Source organism: Natator depressus, chromosome 9 (assembly GCF_965152275.1).
Source record: "Natator depressus isolate rNatDep1 chromosome 9, rNatDep2.hap1, whole genome shotgun sequence".
Taxonomy (NCBI): domain Eukaryota; kingdom Metazoa; phylum Chordata; order Testudines; family Cheloniidae; genus Natator; species Natator depressus.
In genome coordinates this window covers 16,123,285-16,148,916 of record NC_134242.1, presented here as the reverse complement: position 1 = coordinate 16,148,916, position 25,632 = coordinate 16,123,285, and the positions used below count along the sequence as shown (strand labels likewise).

The following is a 25,632-nucleotide window of genomic DNA, read 5'->3' as shown; positions in this document are numbered from 1 at the left end:
GTGAACTGTCACAGCATAAACCTCAAAGGGAACACTACAATGGATAACAACCCCTAACACAATTTGCCACCATTAGTTTAGTTCATGGCCAAAATTCTGGATTAGGCAAGATTCCTTTCAGTGAAACTAGGATTTGGTCTTTAGACCACAAACTTTTTAGGACAGGCATTAAGTATGCTGCTATGTAAGATATCCACAGCTAGATCTTGCTTATATGAAGAAAATAATTGCATAGTCCCTAATCCATTTTATTCTGCTATTTTAAAGTTTGAATTATTTCATCCTTGGTTTGGGATCCTCTGATTTTAAATACAGAACTGCTAGTTAGCCAACTGAGCAAAAAAATTAAATTCAGGATTAGGGAAAGAAATTCTAAATTCAAAGAGTACAAAGAGGGCAAGAAGGACTTTTTAAATGTGACTATCAATGGGGACTCCGTGGATTTTATTTCACTGGAGAAATACAACTAAATATGTATTCCTTATTTTAGATTTTAAAATACTCCAGTAGTGGGGATTAAACTAGAAAACTTGGTGATAACTGAAAATACTAAAAGACATTTATTTGTTATTTGTATTCTAACGTAGGGATATAAGCTACATGTTAGCACATGGCACTTTACTTGTTATTTTCTGTATATAAGCAGATCACATTCTTGAGCATCATCAAAATCTTGCTTTTCTTTTCTAATTATATATGTACATCACACCTTCAACCTTTACGTTACCTAATTTGAACAATTTAGTGTTAAAACTTTTAGTTTTACATGGTTTTTAATTTTAGGCATGTTAAGATGGAAGCAGTTGGTCAAAGGCCTTCTGGAGTCACAAGAAGTCCTATAAGAATGCCAAAACCCAAATGTGATTATGTGTTCTGAATGCATGCAAATTTAGTGTAAATGCAAGTGCAAAGTGCCCAATTTTCCTCTCTTTCAGTGGTTTTACATCAGTGGAACTCCACTGACTTCATAAGAGTTACTCCTGATTTACCCCAATGAAAGAGAATTGCAAACGAAGTACAATTCTCTATACTGACCTTTCACTGTGAATGAAAATACAAGAAAGGTTAGTAAGCTGACCACACTTCAGCAGGAACTTTTTTTGAAACAGTGTACAAAACCTTTATTCACCAATAAGTTAAAGTGCTTTCATAAATAGATGTTTAGTCTTTTGTACGCTGTTTAAGAGTATAAAGCTTTCAGTAAAAGCTTCATTTATTCCTCAGACTCTGATCCTTCCTCATCTTGACTGATTTGGAAGTAGCGCAGCTCATATGTCTCCTTATCAGATGCGACCACACGAAGCCAGTCACGAAGATTGTTCTTTTTGAGATATTTCTTTGTGAGGTATTTCAGATACCTTTAAAAAAAGGTAAATATCAATTAACATTCTCTCATGAGATTTCTTATTGCTATCTTGTGTGTGACATGCAGGATTCAATTATATGAATATAACAAATTCAAAAACTGCAGTTTTTAGTATACATTGAATATTTCCAAAGGTCACCGTGCCTAACACTCCTGTTCAGAAATTAAAATGGACTATATGTATAAACTACTTCATATGCAGAATTTCATTCCTGAAGTATCAAATTTTTGCAGTGTGTTATACTTCACTATCACACTGTGCTATGTCAGTGAAGACAGTGATGTCAAAGCACCAGAAACTGACACTAGCACAGTTTAGTATTCTCCCCATCCTAAAAGCTTATCTACACACACAAACTGTAATCGTTAACTGTTAAAGGGGTACAATCCCCCCCAAATTCCCCAGTGTGGATGCAATTACACCAATATAAAGGTGCTTATACTGATACAGCATATTCCCCTAAATTATGGGAAATAAGCTAACCCAGTATAAGGCAACTTTATCAAACACTGACTATGTCTATCCTAGTACTTTTGTCAGTCAGGGGTGTGGTTTAATTATGCCAATGCGGGAGCTCTCTCCCCTTGGCATAGAGCAACTACATGGGAGAACTTACAGGGGCACAGCTGTAGTGTCAACATAGCCTTAATTCACACTAGGAGTAGACTGATTTAATTATTTCTGAACAAAAACACATCACATGGCTAAGCATAAGTTTAAATTGATATAAAAACTGTGTGTAGGTCTGGTTTAAGTCACGGATATTTACATGTTAAGAAAATTAGATATTACACTATTTTCTCTCTATATATCAGAATTACATTATATCCTGTCCAGCTAATCATAATTCAGAATCAGTTGAACCATAATATGTATACAAGGACAAGAAAATCAACAAATACCTTATATATAAAAACTATGCCCACCTTTTAGAGAACTGCTTCTCAGATATGACTGTGATCTTGTTCTTAAAACGTTCAATGTGAACTATGTTCCCCAGGTTTCCAGTTTTTCCATTGACCTTAACCTTCTCCTTTAGGAACTGTTCCTATTTCAATAAAAGAGAGAAAAAGGAACACTAGGGAATGGTGCCCTAGGTATGCACTAGGGAAGGGACCCTAGTCATATAGCACATGTTAAAAACCCAAATGTACTGTATATGTTATGTACATAACACAATAAAATCTTGCTGTAAGCAACTGAAACAACCTCTAACAATCTTGAATAACACTTTTAATATAATTAATAAAATATTTCTTATCTATAAAAGATGTTTCATACTTTTGTTTGAAAATTCAAGCCTTTTTAACAAGCATTTATGTAAAAGATAAAACTATACTGACTGACAATTGACTTTTTTAAACTCATAATTAATTGACTTTGTCACCTGTGGTCTGATCTCCATATATACTTAAACATATAATAAAGCTGTTCATTAAGAGTATGAATAATAGAGTTACTTACAAAATTTCCAGAATCAAATATTCCATCTTCTACAGGATGGGTGAGGTCAAGGCTAAACTTCCAAGTTGATTTTTTTGACTTTCGGTCTTTCTGCTTTAAAAATAAGTCAACTAGTTATTATATATCACTCCCCCCCACACACTTAAAAAAAAAAACACAAAAAACCAAAAACCTACTACTACCAGCGACATCTGCATGAAAACAGAATCCTGTTAGTTTATTTGTACTATCATTAAGTGGACTCATTCACTACCCCGGCAAGGAGTAGGCCACACAATTACCTGACACCTCCTGATTACACTGGCTCTTAAGGCTAAACTTATGTATGTTATTGCACTGGTATGTCAGAAAGGGAGTTTCATGTTTTACTAAAACAACGGGAGTCTGGTGACACCTTAAAGACTAACAGATTTATTTGGCCAAATAAATCTGTTAGTCTTTAAGGTGTCACCGGACTCCTTGTGGTTTTTTTTGGATACAGACTAACACAGCTACCCCTCTGCTGGTATACTAACATAGCTATGCTGGTAAAAGCCCTACTGTAGTTGCAGTTTCACCAGTGTAACCTCACTTATACTAGTTGAGCTCATGCCAGTACAAGCACTTTTATACAAATATAAGAGTTTAATTATACTGGTGTAATTATACTAGCAAAGCCTTCTTGGTGTAGGCCTTAGTATCTTTTTCTATATATATCAGTGATTGGACTTCTCATTACCAGTGTACTTATGGTAAGTACTGAAAGTCCTTACCAAACTGGCATTAAAAGTCAACTTGGGCTAACTCCCAAAACAGAAGGTACAGCAACAAAGCATGCTCAGAGGATGGAGATTTCAGGCACCCATGTTTGAAAATCCGAACCAAAACAGGCGTCTTCACAGAAGATTTTTGGACGTACTGAGCACCCCCACATCCATTCAAATGAATGGGATCAGGGAGTCTTCAGCACCTCTGAAAAAAAAGGGGGCCACTTTTACTGAGGTGCTTAAATATGGATTTATGAGCCTAACTTTAGGTGCGCATGTCCGAGCACCCCAGCCTGCGCACACAGGGGTCGAGGCACAGTTGAGATTTCCCAGGGTCCGAGTCAGGCTACTGAAAGACCCGGTTTGGACGCGCTGGGCAGTTACATGGTGCCTTTCACTTCAGGACCTCAGCGCCCTCCGCGAGGCTAATAACCACATTGGCACGGCAGCGAGGCGTTAGCTCGACTTCGGGGAAACTGAGGCACGGACGCAGTTAGGCGTTTAGCCCACGGTTATACCGCGAGCTCTGCAGTCCTGATTGCTACCTTCATACACGACCCCAGCCACGGCCCTGCTCCCCCTGCCCTCAGCGTTCTGCCTCGGGATAGCGTCAGCCCTAACGTAAGGCGGGAGAAGGACCTGTCCCGCTGGCCGCCGGGCTCCAGGTTGGGGGGGGGGAGGAGCTAGGCCCCACTGAGGCCCATTGGAGCCATGACAACGGGGCTGCCCCCGTCTGCGGGCCGAGAGGCTACCGTGTCTTGCCCAACCCTCCCGCGGCCGCCGGGGTGCCACGCGCCCGGCCGTCTCACTCACCGGCGCCATCCCGCCCGCCCGCGCTCAGGCCTCTCAAAAGGCGGAAGCCGCCGCTTCGCTGGGCTTTTATGTCTAGCGTGGGTGTGATGTCATCACGCAGGAGCGTGTGGCGTAAAGGAGGGACACGTGGCCGAATGCTGCGTCACAGCGTGCGAGGGGGCGGAGCGTAGGCTTTAGCAGTGCCCTGCGCTCTACCCTCTGAGAGTGGAGGATTGCGTTCCTTCTTGCTTGCATGCCATGGAGCAGGGTTGGGAGCACTGTTTCTGCTAAGCTGTGCCTATGGACACAGATCCTAACCCCTCCCCCCATGACGAAATACCATGCACACAAAAATTTGCACAGAAGCACAACAATTGGCACAGAATTTTTTTGTGTACATGAACAGAAGAGAGCACATTGGTCAAATGAAGCACAATCAAAAATATGTACAGAAGAAATTTTTTGTGCGCTGGGCCTGTCAAAAAATAGAGGGAACATTGGTTGGGAGGTTGGGTTTTACCCCCCCTCCCTTCCCTTCCCCAACTTTAAGAAACACGATTAAAGCAACATCAACAAAACAAAGCCCAGGATTGCCCCAGGAATGGTTAATTGCCAAAACGTTAAGAACTAAGAAAAAAAAAGTCAGGCTTTTTAAAAAGAAAAAATCTTTGCACTAGTAAGGCAAATCCATCCAACCTAAAACAAAACCTTGGGGAAGTTTTTCAAAATGTTATTTAAGGTCCTGCTCCTGCCATGAGCTTTGCCCAGGTGTACCCCTAAAGCCTGGCAGAGCTCCGTGCGGGACTTTTGGGGCCTAAACTTGTAAAGGGGAAAAGGGGAGGAAGCATCTGCACCCATGCTTGTGCCCTTTGCCCTGCAAATACAAATTGTATTGCCTGAAAATGTTGAAGCAGTCACACTTTGGGCCATCATTGACATTGTTTTTTCTTGGTCCAGGCAAACTATGGCCCTTACCCTCCATTAGGCTACAGCAGGGATTGGCAACCTTTCAGAAGTGATGTGCCAAGTCTTCATTTATTCACGCTAATTTAAGGTTTTGCGTGCCAGTAATACATTTTAATGTTTTTAGAAGGTCTCTTTCTATAAGTCTATAATATATAACTAAACTATTGTATGTAAAGTAAATGAGGTTTTTAAAATGTTTAAGAAGCTTCATTTAAAATTAAATGAATAAAGATCTTATCAGTTTAGTGTGATCCTTGCCTTTGCTTTTCCTTGCTGAGTTTTCCAATGTCTGGCACGTATTTGGATACTTTCAGCTGCACAGAGGCTTCTGAATGATCAGTTGCTAACCAGCTCCAATAGGGACAGAGGACAGATTTCATGTGTGAACATACAGGTATGTGGATCCAAATGCTGAAAGCATTGCAAAAACAATTTTCTTCAAACAGTTAAATTTAACTTGCAGGGACGTCCAGCAGGTCAGAATAGAGGCCCCATGATCTCTCTCGTTAGCTTCAAGTGCACTCCGCAGATCTCCAAACTTTGATGCCCACAATTCTGAGCTTTTTAACTGAATGAGCTGCATTTTGAAAACTTCAACACCCACCCACTGAAATACAAACAAATCCAAGTCACTTTCGTTGAACTTTTCAGGTTTAATTAGAAAAGAAAGCATTGGGCCAAACTGCTGGAAATCTTGAAACCTGTCAGAAAATTCTGATTCCAGTTCTTGCATGTACATTCTAATCTCAACGTCAAATGCAGAGCGCTGTTCCACGTGGCATGACAGTGATGAAAGCAGCAAACCAGGACTTAAAAATATCCCAGCACAGTGGTGCTGGAACAATTTTTAAGGTGGGGGTGCTGAGCTGTGCCCCTCTTTCCCCTGTCTGCACTCCTCACTGCCCCAGGCTGGGGTCAGTGGGCCACAACTGGGGGCAGCTGCAGAACCCCGAGCTGGCGGCTGGAACCCCAGGCCATCAGCGGAGTTCCCAGGACCGGTGGCAGGGACCTGGGGCCAGCAGTGGGCTGAGCGGGACTGGCGGACGGTACCCTAAGCCAGCAGTGGAGCCCCTGGGACCCGTGGCCAGGACCCAGGCAGCGTGAGTGCTGCTGAAAATCAGCTCGCGAGCTGCCTTTGGCACACGTGCCATAGGTTGCCTACCCCTGGGCTACATTAACACAGACCTTAGCACCTTTACAGCCATCCCACTGATTTCAGTGAGACTCCACAAAGATAGAGGGCTCTGTTATGTTAGCAGCTCCTATGCAGCACTCAGCCTACAAATCATTTTCCTGTACTGTGTGCCTTTCGCAGCCAGCAAAACTTCCTCAATAAGCTATAATGACAGGTTCTAATCCTGAAAACTTCTACTCCTTGATATGGTGAAACTTTTTCTCTCTCATCCTCAACTCCCCCAAACCATCTTTCACACCCTCTGTTGTAACATATAGTCACCCTCTCTCTGACTGGAATCCATGTAAAGTGATAACCTGCTGTCAATACAAAAGGCTTTAAGATCAAAGTAGTGAGTGAGTCAAGACACCAGCACAGTGGGAACATAAGGACAGCTGGCAACAGAAAACAGAACAAGAAGGGGAGATAGAAACACACAACTAGAAATGGGGGAGGCTGTGGAATGACAAAATATGGAAATTCAGTCAACTTTGCAATAGGTCTGTGTTACCCTTACATGGTGGTAGAAGAGATAGTGCCTGCATACAGGGACGAGAAAATCTGTATTAGTTTCAAATAGATTAGCACTAAGGGACTGTTGCAGCAGGACAAAGGGCCATTGGACCACACTTAGGCTGGGAACAACCCCTATATGGTCACAAAGTGGCAACACAAAACTCCCCATTTATCTATATAGCATAAGCTATAGCTATATATCATAATATTCCAGGAACCTGACTCTGCAGCTTAGAATAACTGTACTCAGTGTGAAGCAATGGAACCAGTTACAAGCATGGTTGAGAGCTCTTCTTATTCAGACTATCACCAGGTTCAATTGTTACCAGATTTTGTGGTCCGTCACTGCCGAACTCTTAAGGTCTCAGCCATTTTTGACTTCTTTTACACACATAACTATGAATTACTCCTGTGACAGGCTAGTACAGACTTTCAGCTACTAAAAGTTAATGTCTACATGTTGCTTTAAATTATTCCTTAACTTTACATACTATAATGACAGAAGCCCACCCCTGACCCCTAACATTTCTTCTCTCCTGATCCCCACAAAGGTCAGGGTTGTAGCCTGATTGCTCCTGTATCTTTATCTTCCTTCCCACCAAGTCCCAGTTTCCCCTCCATTCACCTCTGAGCATCCACTAGGTCCAGTTTCTTCCTGTATGTCCCAAGGTACTAGAAAACTGTCCTTTTAATTTCCTTCCAACTTTCTCCTTCATGATTATGATCTGGAAAAACCTGTTAGAAACACTTCGGACAGCATATATCAGGTGGCTATTGTGATGCGTTACCCCTCCCCCACTCCAGGGTGCCACCTGATATACTGGGGTACCACTGAGCCCGCCTGTTCCATCAGCCTGGGCTCCCTTACCCTGTCCTGCTGAGCCAGGCCCTCAAGCCTCCTCCAGCACACACAGGTAAGCACAAACCCAGTACTCAAGTGCACACCCACCTCTGGAGTGCAAACCCAAAATATCATCTTGCGCTGCACAGAGAACTGTACAGCATAAGCGTGTGAAATTCGCTCCCTCCCTCAATGTGGAGGAAGATATGCACAGTTCCCCCCCCTCCCCCAAGTTATGAATTCCACAAATTGGTTTTAGAGAAAACAAAAACAAGTTTATTAGCTACAAAAGACAGATTTTAAGTGATTATAAGGGATAGCAAACAGATAAAAGCCGATTACCCAGCAAAATAAACAAAAACACAGTTAAGCTTAAGATACGAAAAAACTGGTTACAAGTAGTAGTTTCTCACCCTAAATGTTGTTTTAGGCAGATTGCAGAGGTTCTTGTAGGCAAGCTGCTCTAGCTTGCTGCTTAGAACTCCACGTATTTCTTTCACAGGCCAGACACCTTTCCAGTCTGGGCTCAGTCCTTCTCCCCCACCTTGTCTTTGTTTCTTAGATGTTTGGAGCAGTCATCCTGGGCGGGGATTCAGTGAAAAATCAACCCTGATTAAGTCACTACCCTGCCTTAAATAGCTTTTACATATGGTGGGAACACCTTGTTTCCCAGTGTGGTTCCGTGATCGTGTCCCCCCCCACCCCCCGGAAAAATACTGGTGTCCTATCACGGAGTCCAGTACCAGGTGACAGGATCACATGATCCTGCAGGGTCAAAACAGCCATGAGTAAAAAGTTTATTTGCAGTGTCCACAGGAAAGCTTTCCAGGAAAATGATAAACATCTTCTAAGACCTATTGTCCTCTCTAACGGCCCATCCAAAATGATTGCATTCTGTCTGGTGGGCATTCCCCCAGGTGTAAACCCACTTGTAATTGATACATAGTCAATGTTCCTAACTCCAGATACAGAAATTATACATGCGTACAAATAGGATAATCATATTCAGTAAATCATAACCTTTCCAGTGATATCTCACATACCTTATCTTGCACAAAACATATCAGAGTTATGCTATAATCATATTATAACAATATTTCTATTAAGAATATGGGGTGTAGTGTCACAGCTATACAGCCAGATTTGTAAAAAGAAATGGCCTATTGTCACTGCTGTGCCTATGCCCATGTATACATCAGCTGAGGCATCATCATCAAATGCTGGTGGCCAGATTCTCAGCGCACCTAATGAGCAAGACAGCTGAAGCTGGCTCACTTATGCACCTACACAATTCTTAGAATAATAGCCTCAGCACTCTGTAAAAAAAAAAAAAAAAAAAAAACACACACACACACACACACAACAAAACAGGATTTGTGTAAATACTGCCACAGTTCAGGGCAACTGCATCTGTATGTCCCCTCTGTGGTCCCTTGAGGCTGTAGGCTCCCAGCTCCTCAACTGTCATGCGACTTGGGTAGAGCTATGAGGCTCTGGCCCTCCTGTCTGGGATTTTTCCCCATAGTGTTACTTTTCTAGAGGTGTTACAAACTGAATGAATTGGCCTAAACACCCACCATTACTCTTAGTTCCTAGAGGAGCAGTGGTCACCTTCTCCCATGGAATTACATATGATCCCTGGCTCACAATGATACATTAACTTAATACAGTCCTAAAGACAGCTCCCAAAGACAGTGCATATAGACAGTGCCAAATCTATCACACCTACACAGCAAGTACTTCACACACAGCTTGAAAGTTCATTTTGAGTCCTCATCGATGACCACAAAATTTCACATTGGGTGGTGAGAGATTCTGTACAATTTTCATGTCTAAACGCCAGTGACTATATAACAGCCATATGACCAGTTTAAAGATAAGTAATCCCAAATACAGTCGTTACAGTCTCTGTGGTGTAACTAACAATTAAAATGTGTACAAGAGTTAGTGCCAGATACAATTATTTTTCTTTTTATTTAGAAACATAAAACATACCCACACATAGGCTCTGAGCACACTATTAAATTTAAAAAGAAAATCTGTCTTACTTGTGAATTTTCATTCAAGCACCTTCTGTGTCAGACATCTGCTCCATGGTTAGGGCACACATCTGAGCGGTGGTCAACCTGCAGTCGATTCCCTGCCTCTCAGGCAGAATGGGAATCTGCACTCAGAGCTCCCACACCCTGCGTGAGTGTCCTAACCACAGGGCTATTGGGTACAGGTTACACCTCATTTTTCCTTGAGGAAAGACTGACCTGCTTTCGGCACCTAACATCAAGAGTGGGTTCATGGCTGTGAAGCTGAAGTGTGGAAAGGCACCTCCCGAACACCTAGGCCAGAGTTAGGTGCTTAAGTCATTTGAGGGCACGGCTTAGACTCTAACCTTCTCCTTAGCATTTCCTACTGGCTAACTCAGGCAGCTCCCCACTTAACATGCTCCATTTTTTAAGCACCTCACTCTCCTCAATCATTGTGTAGGGGGGCCCTGATGCATAACTTGGGGATGCAAATTCCACTTGGTGGCAGGGGGCCTAAAAGTTAAGCACTGCGGTGCTCAGCCTAAATCCCTCTTATGAATCCCACACTTAAGTGCCTAAATTACATGGGCTTTCAATAGGACTGTCATAACCATACAGCTAAGGGTAGCCTAGAATTCCTCCTTACCTGTAAGGGGTTAAGAAGCTCAAATAACCTAGTTGGCACCTGACCAAAAGGACCAATGTGGGAAGAAGAACAGGAGTACTTATGACACCTTAGAGACTAACAAATTTATTTGAGCATAAGCTTTTGTGGGCTACAGTCCACTTCATGCATCCGATGACCACAAAAGCTTATGGTCAAATAAATTTGTTAGTCTCTAAGATGCCACAAGTACTCCTGTTCTTTTTGCGGATACAGACTAACACAGCTGCTACTCTGAAACCTGTCATTATGCAAGGGGGAGGAAGATACTTTCAAATCGGGGGTGGGAAGGAAGGCTTTGTTTGTGCTCTTTGTTTGTGTGTTCTCTTGGGAAGCAGAGAAGCACCAGGTCAGAAATCTCCTTCCCCTATAAACCATCCTAAAGTGAGTCTCAATATTGCAAAAAGAGTAAATAAATAAGGCAGGGCATGTTAGATTACCCTTTTTCTTCAACTTGTGAATTTTCCCTGTGCTAAGAGGGAGGTTTATCCCTGTTTTTTGTAACTTTAAAGATTTGCCTAGAGGGGAATCCTCTGTGTTTTGAATCTGATTACCTCATAAAGCTACCTTCCATCTTGATTTTACAGAGGTGCTTCTTTTACTTTTTTTTCCTTTATAATAAAGTTCTGTTTTTAAAGAATCTGGTTTACCTATTTGGTTGGTATGTTATCCTCAAGCCTTCCCAGGAAGGAGATGTAGGGCTTGGGGGGACATTTTGGGGGAAACAGGAATTCCAAGTGGTCCTTTCCCAGATTCTTGTCTAAATCACTTGGTGGTGGCAGCTGCATACTGTCCAAGGCCAAAGGATTTGTGCCTTGGGGAAGTTTTTAACCTAAGCTGGTACCCTAGAGTTCAGAGTGGGGAAGGGAACCCTGACAAGGACAATACTCTTGAAAATTTTAGCCCAAATTATGTTGAGTTAATCCACTGAGATTTATACAATCAGTTTAATGCACACTGTCTATGCCTCTTTGGTGAGGATGACAGGCAGCTAGATCTTCAAAACAGTAAGAAACATAGGCAGGCCCATCATGAGAAATTTGGGGCCCTAGTACATCATGTTCAGTGGAGCCCTACCTCCTCGCATTTCACTTTATTTACACAGATGTTTTGGGCTTCTTCGGTGCTCAGAGTCCCAGTACAATTGTCTCTCCCTCTCATCAGCCCTCAACACAGGATTCACTTGAGAGGAAGTTGCATATTCCCAGTTCACACATAAAAGCATTATGAACATGTCAGAAATTAGCAGAGTACTATCAATTTCCCTTGCCAGCAAAGTGAGTCTGGGAGCATCTTTACAATTTTGCTGTCTAGGCTAGCACAGCTCAGAGGACTTGGAAAAGAACGTGCTAGATTTCTAGAAACAGGTAACGAGGGTGGTGGTGGTGGTGGTGAACAAGCATGTGGATAAGGGTGATTCAATAGATAGTGTACTTAAATTTTCAGAAAGCCTTTGACAAAGTCCCTTACCAAAGGCTCTTAAAGCAAAGTAAGCTGTCATGGGATAAAAGGGAAGGTCACACCTAGAAAGGGTAGGAACAAACAGCCAGTTTTCACACTACAGAGAGGTAAATAGTGGCGTCCCGCAGGGGTCTGTACTGGAACCAGTACTAAGGTTGTCAGTTTTGGCTGGCTATATTCCTGGAGATTTCATCACATGACAATCTTTAATTAAAGATTAATCTTTAATGCTGGAGACTCCAGGCCAATCCTGGAGCATTGGCAACCCAAACCAGTACTGTTCAACACATTCATAAATGACCTGGAAAAACGGGTAAATAGTGAGGTGGCAAAATTTGTAGAGGATACAAAACTACCGAAGATAGTAAAATCCAACGCAGACTTTGTAACTCTTCAAAGGGATTGTACAAAACTGAGTGACTGGGCAACACAATGGCAGATGAAATTCAATATTGATAAATGCAAAGTAATGCACATTGGAAAACAATTCCAACTGTCCATATAAAATGATGGGGTCTAAATTAGCTCTTACTAGCAAAGATCTTGTTAACTCTGGATAGCTCTCTATGAAAACATCCCCTCAATTTGCAGCAGCCAGAGCCGCCGTCAAAAAAGCTAACAGAAGGTTGGGAATCACTAAGAAAAGGATCAATAGTAAGACAGGAAAATATATTACCTCTATATAAATCCATAGTACACCCACATCTTGAATATTGCATGCAGATGTGGTCACCCCATCTCAAGACAAGATATTGGAATTGGAAAGAGAAAAAGACAACAAAAATGATTAGGGGTATGGAACAGCTTCCATATGAGGAGAGATTAACAAGACTGGGACTTTTCAGGCTGGAAAAGAGACAACTAAGGGGGTATATGCTAGAAATCTGTGAAATCATGACTTGTGTGGAGAAAGTAAATGTTATTGACTCCTTATTAATAGGCAGCAGGTAAAACAAACAAAAGGAAGTATTTGTTGACCCTATGCACAGTCAACCTTTAGAACTCTTTGCTAGAGGATGTTGTGAAGGCCAAGACTAGAACAGGGCTCAAAAAAAAAAAACAAAAAACACACTAGGTAAGTTCATGGAGGCGAGGTCCCTCAATTGCTATTAGCCAGGGTGGTGTTCCTAGCCTCTATTGGCCAGAAGCTGGGAATGGATTACAGGAGATGGATCACCTGATGATTATGGCATTGGCCACTGTCAGTAAACAGGATACTGGGCTAGATGGACCTTTGGTCTAACCGAGTATGGCCATTCTTATGATGCCTCTTTGCAGCATGTCACCCCATTTGTGTTATGTTAAAAGCAACGGATTAGTAAAACCTTGCTTCTTTCCTAATTAGACGAAACACAGCAATTTGAGAAATCTATAAGGAGCATGACTGCAGCATTCAGAGAGCCATCACCTTTCTTTCTAAACTATCATTCAGTTTGTTAGGGAAGTATTCTTCCAACTTCAAAGTTTTTACCTACTCACATACAAAAGAGTATTTCCTGATAAAATCAGGTTCTTATATCATGCCCATAACTATGATATTTCTTTATTCTTGGAGAAATTTACAACATTCATAACATGTCAAGAAATAGTCACTATAAAATGTTAGAGTTTGATTTTATTTCTTTTGACAGGAAAGTCAGTACTCCTCTGCCCCCAGTACAACTTTATGACAAGCCCTTCTAGTTTAAAAAAAACGTTTTTCCCACACGGAATGAACAAATGTATTGCTAAAGGTAGTGAATGAAAAAAGGTATTTCAAAGACTGGACCTTGGTTTAGCTTCCACTATCCCCCTTGCTGTAACTAAAAGTCAAAATGTGCAAACATTTCATAGAAACATTTTAGCCAGCTTCTTCATCATCTAAATGTTAAAGGGCCTTCTTTCAACCATCTTTTGTAAGCCAAACAAACTTCCCTTACTCTTAGTAACTGAGAGCTTCACTATTACAGAAATGAAAGATGTACAGGTATACCTTTCAAGTTATTGGTTTTATGACTTTAAAAGCAATATATGTTCTACAATATATAAATATTTGAATCCTTCCAGCTGATAACCAACAGGTCTATTTGCTCACTTATCCCTAAAGGCTAGATACAATAATTTACAGGGTTTTTTTTTTGCACTATGTTTAGTAAGATGTCATTGCATAAATACAGTAATTAAAACATCCCTCCCCTTCCCTCTCCCTTTTTAAAAAAATACATTGACTGGTACTTGATATGTTTATAATATAGAATAATTTGAGAATAATGGGGTATCATTTATTTTACAGTAATATGCAGCAAGCACTTAAACTAAACAAGAGTGTTTCTAAGTTTACACTGGTTATTTACCACAATACAGAATCACCCTCAAAAGCCAAATACTTTAGGGTTAGACTACAGATGTTAAAATGAGACTCAAGAAGCTCTAAATTAACTGTGCAAAACTAAAATTCCACCATATGTTCAGCATAATATATTCATGTTAAGATTTATACCTTCATTAAAATGGTCTTGATACATAAAATTCACTGTGATACCCAACAGCCTTAATAGTAAGGACATACTGAATCTTCCTTACCAAACCGGAATTCTTGTAACAAACTATATTCTAATTATTCATCAAAAAGTGTATTTTATTGAATTTTGAAGTCCATTTAACAATTTAACATGCTTGAATTCAGTAAGCTTGCTAACTACAGTAGTTGAACCTATTCCCAAATGTGATTCTTTTACAGATTATGTAGAATACAGTATTCTGAGACTATACAGATGGTGCACCATCTTTGGCAAGCTACAGGCTACTATGGATCAGAAAAACCCTGTACGAGACTTGCAAGCAGCTACTGTTAAAATAATGAACTTCAGCCCTGAGAACAATGCATTCAAATCATGGCTCAACTGACAAGTCTAGTCGAAAAGCAACCATATCAAGCAAAAATTAAGAGGGTCCATTTAAGTTGTTAAATATTTATCAACATTTGAGGCCAAAAACAGCCTATAGTACATTTAAAGACTTGAAAAGACAAAAACCCTATAAAGACTGGTGCCATAAAAGTGTAACAGTAAGTGAAAATATTTCCTACACCCCTTAGTTTTCCACCTTTTAATTTAGGGAATTGCAGCAGCTGCTAAGAGTTCGCAGTTTTCATGTTCTTGCAGCAGCAAGTTAATTAAAAACCCCTTAATTTAGAAGCTAGTAGTACAAATCAGGTAAATAGATGAGATCTGTTTTAAAGTGGAGCTTTGAGAGCACGAAATTCACCCTCATGAAGCTTCTGACAGATTTCAGGAAGATGCAGCAATTTGAACTGCTACTAGTAGCTAATTTAAAGATTTATTGTAAATATGACTATTGACAGTAAGCTGAAATAGCTTGCTATTAAAGAAATGGCTCAAACATTGGTTTTAAGTTTAGTAAAACACAATACTGTAACTTAACTGATGAAGTGTCCAAGATACTAGTAATAGATTAATTCTCTCCAAGCAATTCCATATGTATGACCACCTAATAATTACTTGCATAGACCTCCAAGTGCTTTACAAAGGTGGATAAGCAATAGGTATTTAGTCATATGCAAGACTGCTACAGAACCAGCCAACAGAACAAACTCTTGTTTGGAGAAGTACTGTCATCTCAAAGCCTACATTTTGCAGAATTGCAAGCAGGGGTTAGTAGAACTGCCTTTTAGCCCTAAGAAATCTCCCAATCAAGGGACAACTTTGAGATAGCTAGTCCTATACCTTTTGGACACACTTGTGGACCAGCTGCATCCAACATCTGATTGCATGAAATATTTGTGTTGCATGTGTGACCTTTAAGTGTACTAACACAGTAAGTTGCTACACTAGGAGTTGTATTTGTCCAGCCTTTGAACAATATTAAAATATAGTTATAGCAGCCAGAACTTGCATTAGCTTGGTTATGTCAGTGCTAGACATCCTAGCTGGTTGCAGGCTCCGCATCTTGCCCTTAAGACCAGGTCCAGAGGCACTGGTTATTATTGACCCACACTATGAGATACTGAAATGTCATAACAAGCTGAAATGTTTCCTCCTACCCTCCACTTCCTGGTAGAGTACAGGAAGACAAGGAGAGCACTGAGGTTCAGCTCTTAAGAAAGCACTATAGATTTCAGCCTGTAGTAGGGTGCAGAGCCCTGTTTTAAGAATCAAGTTTATTGTTGCATACGAAACAAGGTGCCATTTAGGAAGTTCAATCACAATGCCCCATAAGCAAGGCAGAAATATGTAGTGATACTTGACTGCTGTAAGGATAGTTACAGTACATTGTGCTTTGACGATGGATTAGGTAGCTATTTATTGCTAGCCTGAGCTGCATGATCATGATTGTCTCCCCTCCATCATGGTATACTAGGCACATGTATACCTTCAGTGTGTTTTACTTTTCATCACTCAGGTTCATTAATCTACCATGATGTAGACTAGGTTTCATATACAAGTTCAGCTCATAAGGGGTTGCTCTGCTCCAACCCCTTTAGTAGGTCGGAGAGTTCCTACCGCTAAGTTAAACCTCTTTTAAGATAGTGTATAGTAGCATGAAGTCATGGCTCCTGTAGCCAATGAAAGATTATGAACAGTGTGTGTTTTGCAAGGGTAGCATTTCAAATATTTAAATCTTCCCAAATTAGTCAATAGCCATTGAAGCTTAAGGCAAGTTTTTAAAGTGGTTCATTAGAAGTAGGCTTGGAAGGACAGGTTTTTAATCCATCAGTAAAAATCTATTTGACCATGCTCACAAACCAACTAAAAATGTCGGCATTGATAAACAAAATGTACAAAGAAAAATGCCGTTTGAGAAGTTAGTTTGATTTAAGGACATCTAGCTGTATATTTTGACACATGATGTTGGCCATTTGTGTTTTAGAGATTTATAATGGTTAACTTTTTGAATCTCAACATCTGCTGTCATTAAGTAGACATTACTTCCCCCTGCTCCCAAATTTCCTACAACTGAAATTTAGAGTTGATAAAAAATACTTAATATAAAAAACAAATTTAGCTTTGCCAAGCCTCATTATAGGGAAATGTGACTTAAGTTTAAGCCATGAACTAGTCGGAGAACTAATTTATAGTAGAAGAATGAAATTTATGTGTAAGAGCACTATACAGAAAGCACAAGATGCTAAGTTAGTGACAATTCTGTCAATTTTGCAGAGCTTTTCATGTTTGCTGTTAACGAAGTCATGCCTAAATACACATTTTTAAATGAGTCAGGAACAACTGCTGTGTTGATGGCAAGCTACCTATGCAGCTTCTGCCATGTTTATTTCTAGAGCAGTTAGATGTAGTAACTTACTATTACTACTCCTATATTTGAGCCATGATTATGTTTTATATTGGTGTCTGCTGTGCCTGTATTTTACTTTTCAAATGCAAAAAAGTTTGCATTTATAATAGTTAAGTTTCCTTTATACAAGATGTGCATTTAAGTCCCAATGCTACAATTCATTTTAAAAAAAAAAGTGGTCAAAAACCTATACTCCTTGTGCTATAAAATCAAAGTAGTTAGAACCTGAACATTTACACCTAATACTGGAAGCACTGCAAGAGATTCCTGTGGAGTTAGTCACTCCTTTTTATAGTTTAAGATAATACAATAAGAGCAACTGAACTGCATTTTTCTATTTTTATTATTTTTAAGTCTGACAAAGGCCTCCAGTGAAAGTGTCACTTTAACATCTAATCCCACCTATTTGTGCACCTTTAATCCGGCTATGTAACATCCGACCAACATTCTGACTGCCTGCCTACACCAAAGGCAGATTCTGACATTTTTATAAAGTTACAATAAGCAAGCCAACAAGTTGGCAAAGGGAGATTATAACAAGAGGTAATACAGTTAGTTGCACATGGCCACCAGGACTTTGTCAAGCTAATTGGCATTTTTTTTTTTAAATCACTTGAGTTTCATGGTCTAAGAAATGTGATCAGCACCCACAGTTCAGTGAGAATCCCAATTCACAAAATATTAATGTCTAAGTTAAAACAATTCTATATTATGACAGTTCTATCTAAATGTTATGGCAAAAAACTAAATACTATTTATGTTCTAGGTTAATTTATAATCCTAGATACCATCAACTATCTTATCTAAAATCCCCTGAATACTGTACACTGTCTGTTCACACAGACATGTTTTGCTTAAACAAATAAAATATACCTGCTAATGAACGAAACCATCAGGTTTCTTGGACCCATAAACTGAAGCCTACAGGCATGTTAGAAGAGGTACACAATTCAGAAGGAATTAAAACCTCAGTGATTATGAAAATTGCCAGTCAGCCTGCAACACTAATCCAGAATCCAGCACTATTTTGAAACAATCCAAAAAGAAATGAGGTTGCTTGTGAAGGCCATAGCTTTGGTGACAATCAGAACCAAATTTAAGATCTGTGGTTTGTCCGGACCTGAGCAATTGCTCGAGCCTGGAGATCCCATTTATTTGCAGGGCTTTATGGCTACAGCATATTCTTCGCTCATTGCACACATGACTGACACCTAGAAGACAAAAGATAAACATTAAAAATGTATGGATGACTCAATCACAAGAGACAAACCAATATGTGATAAAAGACACTCCACTGAAAACTAATGTTGGAGGGACTCCTATCTCCACCTCCTCTTGTTTGAGAAGTAGCAGTAAATACAGATAACATGGAAATGTGTTTAATCTGATTCAAAAAGTTTTCTACAGCTGGTCATTCCATCTGGCCCTATGAGGTGTTCTCTCTGGATATGCATCCCTTTCTTTGCCCTGCTGCTTGGTCATCTGTTATGTTAGTGACTGGCAGCTCTTGGTTCTTCTCTCATAGCAGAGGTCAGAGACAGCTAAACCTATCTATATTGACAAACCCTCTTAGTGGAGAGGCAGTTTATACTAGCAAGAGTGTGCTTTTGCTCATATAAGCCACATTTCCGTTAAAGCTTTTACCTTTATAGCTGTGTTGGGTAATGGTGTAATTTCCCACCTTCCCCCCCGCCAAAGCTCTGAGCCCACACAACTACGCCAGCAAAACTTAAGTTTAGACCAGGTCTCAGCTTGGCTTGTAATTTCCAGTTTGTGGCACAGCAAAGAGTCTGGACACATGCAAATGCAACTGAGGTGAGAACCGGCAAGCTTTCCATCAACCACAGAAGGGAGACCACTTAACTGCTTGAGCTGGGTTATGGAGGTTCATTTGTAACAGCTATACTCCTAAATTTGGTAGGAAGGAGTTTCAGAGTATGGGAAACTGGTATGTTTCCAACTTCAGATTGAGAGAGTAACAGACCAGGACCATTCTTTATCACAGAATCTTACGGAAAGTACAGACGTCCTTTAAACTTGCCCTTTAGTGGCACCTTGATACTTTGTTCTTACCTGTACATCTTCACCTGCATTGTATTTCCCCTCTATTTCTTTGCCTAGTTCACCTTCCGGCAGCTTCAAATCCTCACGAACATCACCGCCTTCTGTCAGCAGAGAGAGGTAGCCATCCTGAATACAGATCAGCTATAGGGAAAAGTTGGTTTTTAGAAAATTCATCCTGCTAATTTGTCTAAATAGCAAGATTTACTAGTTTGTATTAATTCAGTGTATCAACTATGGAAACTAGGCCATCCTGTTACTTGCTGCTTCGAATATCACAGTAGTTTGGAGACAGATTCTACATCATCATGTTAACTTTGTTGCCTAATCAGACTGCAAATCATGACATGACAGTTTTAAATGACCTTTCAAGAGAAGGGATTGAAAGCTATTAGCTTCTGCTAAACTAAGTTAAGTTGCACATTTGTTTTAAGTGGTCAAGTTATTAAGCAGAAGGGTAAGAGTGTCCTGGGTGGTAGCACAACTACAAAACAAATAAGCTGACTTGATGATTTAAGAGTATTTCTCTAGGCCATCACATCAGATTCCATTTATCTGAATGAACCAACTGCAGTGGTTTTTAATTCTAGCTCTTAAGTGCTGCTTTACAAGGCACTCACAAGGCGAGTCAGGAAGAAATTCTAGACTGCCATTCTCTGTATGAAAGTTAAGCTATTTTTAATTTTTGAATGGTAATAGTCAAGTAACTAGCTTTGGACACCAAAAGGCTAGAATTGCCCATAAGACTGCATCACATATGAAAGTTCATTATCCTAATAGCTCGAGAGGGCCTTACTTTTCAGTAGCTTACTAGAGGGACCTCTAAGTGAACTAAAGAACCAGGACAACAATGCTAAAAATACAAATGGGAAGCTCAAGCTCTAATATTGCGATTTAGTACTTGGTATGTAGCACCAACAGCTCTGAAGAAAAGTTACTATCCAGAACATGTATTCTGCAGCCTGCAGTGTACATGATGCACACTGGGGCAATAAAGAACAGTCCACCTTGATTAAGAGGTTTAGCATTAGTACTCTAATCATGTGACCTTGAGTTTGCCAATTAATACTAATTGAGGATGTCATTTGATCTGGACAGATATCAACTAATAACTTTAAGATGAACTCCACCATATTGTGTTACCATCCTCCATAATTCATTCGTTCAGAGTAATCCACCTTTTGACATCATTTGCACTGAGTTAGTGGACTGAATTTCTAGTGCCCCTGGTTCTAAGATGTTTAACTCAGTGCACTCTGAATTCATCACAGCTGTCATTTCACGCAGACTAAAAGCCTGAATAGAAGCGACAAGGCTAGAAACTTGACTATCCTAAGATGTTAATTATGTTATGGAGAAGTGAAAAGTAGACAGGAAGGTGGCAGAGATCTGAGGTCTAGTTAATTTGTCAGCATCCTTCTAACACTTCGAAAAAGTTATCAGGTTAACAAAGGACATTTGTGAACCAGTTCCCTGCATCTACACTCCTCAATAGTGTTCAGTAGAATCAGAATGACTTTGGAGCAGTGCCAGCTAAACAGTTCAAGTCTATTTCAAGTCAAAAGAAATTCAGTAGGTATACTCAAGCCCAGAGTAAATGTGCTGCTCTGAAGGAAGCCCAGAAATCTTACCAAAGAGAGTCTTTTCTCGCTCCTGTAGTAAAGATACTTTCCCATCCTCCAGTATATAACCATTTTCCTTTCCCCATTAGAGAGTCATATTACCATCTTGTACTCCCTGACAGCAAAATGAAGTTAATATCCCAGACTTCAGGCCAAAATTTTAGAGCTAGTATGTTCAACAAGGGAGTAACTACCCTCAGAAGAGAGAAAGAAAAAGGGTCTGAAGTGGGAGAAGCAACTTTTTAAATTTTTTAAGCTAGCTACAATATGACATGCAGTTTAGGAGTGGAGCTAATTTACTTGTAGTATCTGAAATTTGTCATTATGACAACAGTTAGGAAGCTGTCTAATCACATCATCAGTAAACGGACTCACTTGATAGTCATTTCTCTTGATATTTGGAACATCCATGTTATGAGTGGATGGGCAGATATCTTCATATTTTTTGCCAGTGAATATATCAATACCAACCAAATGAACCTACAAGAAGAGTAGTAAAGAGCAATTAGTTTTTCTCCACTTCGGATCAGTCACTGGCAGCCTGCTGTTCAAGGCAACAGTTTAAGTTACTGGTTCATTTTATATATAAAACCGATTCCACTTGAATGGGAGGGGCAAGAATTTTAGTCCAAGAGTTTATGGGTAACCTGAAAGAGAAAGTTCTGTTTGTACCCTTCCCCCCACCTCCGGTCATATATGAAGATGGTTTGAAACATTTGTCTTAAAGAAGGAGACTAAGAAAATTAGAGCTTTGGTATCCCAGTTCTACAATGACTAGATTTGAGACTAAGGCTATATTGGTTAGGAGTGTGAGAAAAAAAAAGTCACTCTTAACCAGTACAGCAATGCCAAAAGGTCTCTTTTCCCAGTATAAGCCAAGTCTACAGTAAAAAGTTTGTGCTGGTAAAGATATATACTTACAAACCTTAGCTTGGGCCAAGCCTGAAAGATGAGAGAGAAGTGGGATTTAAGCCCTTCTCCCCCAGTAGTAGGGGCATTTCTAGAAACTCCCCAGTAGTGCCAACACCAAACTAACCTATTCACAAGTCTTTTTGCTATGGTCTTAGACATGTTTGTGATGTTACATGTCTATGCTAAGACTCCCATGATTGCCAGACTACGCTGAACTAGTATTACCACAGTGGAATGTAGACTAAAACCTGGTATAAACCAGGCTATCAACTGTTAACACCAATTAAGGTCTCCCTGTCCACCCTCTTAAACATCAAAATCTGGGCTGTTTGCAGGTCACTTAACTAAGAGACCCAAACGAACAAGGTTGTTACCTGCCCTTATCTTTATTTTGGTAATTATTTCAGGGCATCTTAGCTGCTGGTAGGCACTGAAGACAACTAGTTTTAAGAATAGTTTCTAGAAAAAGATTAACCAAAAGTGTGTCTACACTACAACTGCACAGCTACCACAGCACTGCTGTAGCACCATAGCTCATATGCTCCATGCATCAACAGAAAACATTTTCCACTGATCTAGGAATCCAACACAGCTCTCAGTGATGTAGCTAGTCAACCTAACAACATGTAGACGAAGCCCGAGGGTCTGATCAGAACATTTTAAAGCCATGAGAGTGTCCCCTGCAAACCCATATATTGCCATACTGCTCCCAGGGGTGGGTGTAGGTCTCGTAGATTTTTTTTTGTTATCTTTAGTTAATTGCTGTTACCCTCTATTGTTTAGTAGACAGACATACCTTAGGCTTCTACTTCAAGGTACAAAAGTGTAGTGAAGACTTAAGTACTCAATTAGCATGTGGTAAAAGCCAAGTATTTGTCACCTAGAACAGAGGCAAGGGAATGTCCACACCAGCCTTCAAAAAACAGATTAAGTAAATCAATTAATTGCCAGTTAAGCTAGAGACACAAGAATTTAGTGAAGCCACACCAAGGACTAGTGCAAAGTATGTCTACTTAGCCAAGCCATTTAGATGGTCTCAAAAAGTGGGGCAAGACTCTTTCATACAGTACCTTAAGTCTAGATTGTCTAAATTAGGATTTGGAAAGTCTATAAAACGGGTTATATTGAGTCCTTTAATATGTTAGAGGCACCTCCAGTTGTCTACAGCAGGCTGTTTACATGCATTACCCAATGCCTTCCAAATCCGCCTTTAGGCAAAGACTAGTCTGTAATCCATCTACCTTCTTAGAGCACTTCCATCAAGTCCATAAACTCTGGTCTATCCCATGTAAGTGTCAAGATCCTACAAGGAAAATGCATACACAGGATCTTGTCTTTAATATTACCCCCACTGTTTATCATTTGCTGAAGAGTTGGGATTGAATAGTACAGAAAACTTGCTCTGAGGCATGGGCACGCTGGTATTATGTCCATAATAATTCCATAACTAGAAGTTTCAGAGTAGCAGCCGTGTTAGTCTGTATTTGCAAAAAGAAAAGGCGTACGTGTGGCACCTTAGAGACTAACAAAAGCTTATGCTCAAATAAATGTGTTAGTCTCTAAGGTGCCACACATACTCCTTTTCTTATAACAAGAAGTGTATCTAAAGATCTGACAGGTGATTTGTGCAGAGTGGGTGTGTATACGTATGTATATATGTGTACACACACAACATTATTAATATAAAAAATAAAGTCATTGAGCAAGAAGATATTCAAGCCCAAAAGGAAAGGTATGAGAGCATGCCAGTCTGTTTACCTTGGCATGACCGTGCTTGCCGGTCTTAGAGGTTGACATTTCAACAATTTTGCAAGGACGTCCCTTGAGCACGACGAAGCCGTTCTTGCGCAGCGCAGAGCATTGCATGGGGTAGGTGGAGGAAGCACCAGCATCTCCAGTCGTGAAGTCAATCTCATCGGCCATGGTGCGCTGGGTCCGTTAGTGGGTACTACTAGAGAATAAGGAGCGGATGCAGCTTTTACCAGCAACCAGACAGCTTAGAGAAACGTGGGGGGAGGGTCCCAGGGCATCTACACAGCAGTTAAGCAGCCCCTCAGCCCGGGCCGGCCGCGGGGGTTTAGCCGCGGTGCACGTGTACCCTGCCTGGGCGCTGAGCGGCGCAGGGAGCCGACCTGCCCCAAGGCTGCTGGCCGGCCGGGCAGCCCGTGCTCCTGGCCAGCCCCTCATCTGGGCCCAGGGGTCTGCCCGCCCCGGGCCGGCCAGCGGCGCGAGGGAGGCCTCCGGCCCTGCCCACGTGCCGGCGGAGACGCCGCTGCGGCGCCCGGCCGGAGTGCGGAGGGGGTGCCGGCCGCGTGGAGACAGAGCCGCGCTCGCCACACACACCGCGTGCGCCCGGCCCGCCCGCGGGGAGGGTGAAGGGCTCCCACCTCCCGCGGGGCGCCCGGCTCAGTGGCGGGGTGGCCCGACCCCGCGCGGCGCCGGCAACTCCAACGGCCGGGAGCGGCGCGCGCCAGGCCCGGCTCTTACCCGCCGACAGGAAACGGAGCGTCGCCCGCTGCACACACGCGCCCGGCCTCTAGCACTGCGGCAACCGGGGAAGCGGGGGGAGACAGGACAGAGCGGTAGAGCCTCACGCGCGCACCTCTACTCCCCCGCCCCCCCCACTTCCGCTTTGTAGCCGCGGGCGCAGCTCTCATTGGCTGCCAGGAGGCCAGGTTAGGCGGGGCTCCGGGTGCCCCGCCCCTTCCATGTGACTCGGAGCGCACAAACTTCCAGGTCACCCGCGCGCCGCGCCGCGCCCCTACCGTGGCGATTCACCGCCGCTCAGCATTGGTTGGAGTCTGGCCACGTGGTGCGGAAAGTTCACTTTCCCCTCCCCTCGAGCTGCTCCTCCTCCACATGCCTTAAAGCAACAGCACTTCCGCTTGGGGCGTCTCTCCAACCGGAAACAGGTTTCCCCACAGGCTTGTGGGATGATCCGCGTCTCGCCTAGTATGGAAAGCGGCTTGGGTCACAATATCCCTTTCCCCCCCCCCAACCAACCAGCAGCTTGTCACGTGACGCTGGCGGCCATTGCTACCGAGGCAACTTCTAAGCGTGTAAAGGGGCTGGTTTGGGGGTTGCCCGCCCTGCTGTAAGGGCCGTCCCTTCTTTGGTGCCACACATCCTGGCGGGGCGACTCGCCTTACAGCCTTGATGCTGGGCGTCCGGCCTGCCAGGGGTGCGCGTTCTGCAGGGCTGTGGCATGCAGGGTTGCCAAAGTATTTCCAAAATAAGGGGTTGTTTTCTTAGCAGCCCTGCACCACGCCTCTTCCTGATATTATCATTAGTATTAATAGTAAGCAGCACTCACTTACATTCACCAGGGGTATTTCTTGCTCCTTTTTGCAGCACTCAGCAATTCCTGATCTTGTACAGAGATGAAAAAATAAGTCCTTGTAATAAGGGACTATTGATAACCCTAGACTTAACTGGCATGTCCCCCCACCACCTATGAAACACCAGGCCTGGGAATGAGCCTCGCATTCCACCCTTGCCACATTTCAGAGTTTACTAGGCAAATCAGCAGAGCACTAGCTCAGAAGCAGCTGTCGCTCACCCAAGGTAGAGAGAGGGTGGGTCAGAGCTGACCAGGCTGACTTTGCCATGTTGCCTTTCAGATAGATGAGCATACTTTGGCCCATTTAACTTACACTATGTGGATCTTTGTCTCTTTCTAGTGGTTAGATGCATACCAAGGTTTATGAGTATAATACTACCACCATCCTAATGT

General features: G+C 41.8%; 2 protein-coding genes across 4 annotated transcripts; both read right to left on the bottom strand.

Annotated features, from left to right (window-relative positions):
- Positions 1-539: 539 nt before the first annotated feature.
- RPL22L1 (ribosomal protein L22 like 1) lies at positions 540-4,526 on the bottom strand. Of its 2 annotated transcripts, none has more exons than XM_074962915.1 (4): positions 4,391-4,492; positions 2,832-2,921; positions 2,294-2,415; positions 540-1,358 (listed from the first exon to the last, which is right to left on the bottom strand). In XM_074962915.1, the coding sequence occupies exons 1-4, from the start codon at positions 4,397-4,399 to the stop codon at positions 1,214-1,216; spliced, it is 366 nt and encodes a 121-aa protein (XP_074819016.1). In that variant the 5' UTR covers positions 4,400-4,492; the 3' UTR covers positions 540-1,213. The 2 variants fall into 2 exon arrangements, with proteins under 2 accessions (XP_074819016.1, XP_074819015.1); XM_074962914.1 differs by having other exon boundaries at positions 564-1,358; positions 2,832-2,924; positions 4,391-4,526.
- A 3,686-nt stretch (positions 4,527-8,212) lies between these two features.
- Positions 8,213-24,516, bottom strand: EIF5A2 (eukaryotic translation initiation factor 5A2). Of its 2 annotated transcripts, none has more exons than XM_074963579.1 (5): positions 24,387-24,516; positions 23,658-23,850; positions 21,363-21,467; positions 19,378-19,509; positions 8,213-18,515 (listed from the first exon to the last, which is right to left on the bottom strand). In XM_074963579.1, exons 2-5 carry the CDS (start codon positions 23,820-23,822, stop codon positions 18,456-18,458), a joined length of 462 nt encoding a protein of 153 aa, XP_074819680.1. In that variant the 5' UTR covers positions 23,823-23,850; positions 24,387-24,516; the 3' UTR covers positions 8,213-18,455. The 2 variants fall into 2 exon arrangements, with proteins under 2 accessions (XP_074819680.1, XP_074819681.1); XM_074963580.1 differs by having other exon boundaries at positions 23,658-23,847.
- Between the last annotated feature and the right edge of the window lie 1,116 nt (positions 24,517-25,632).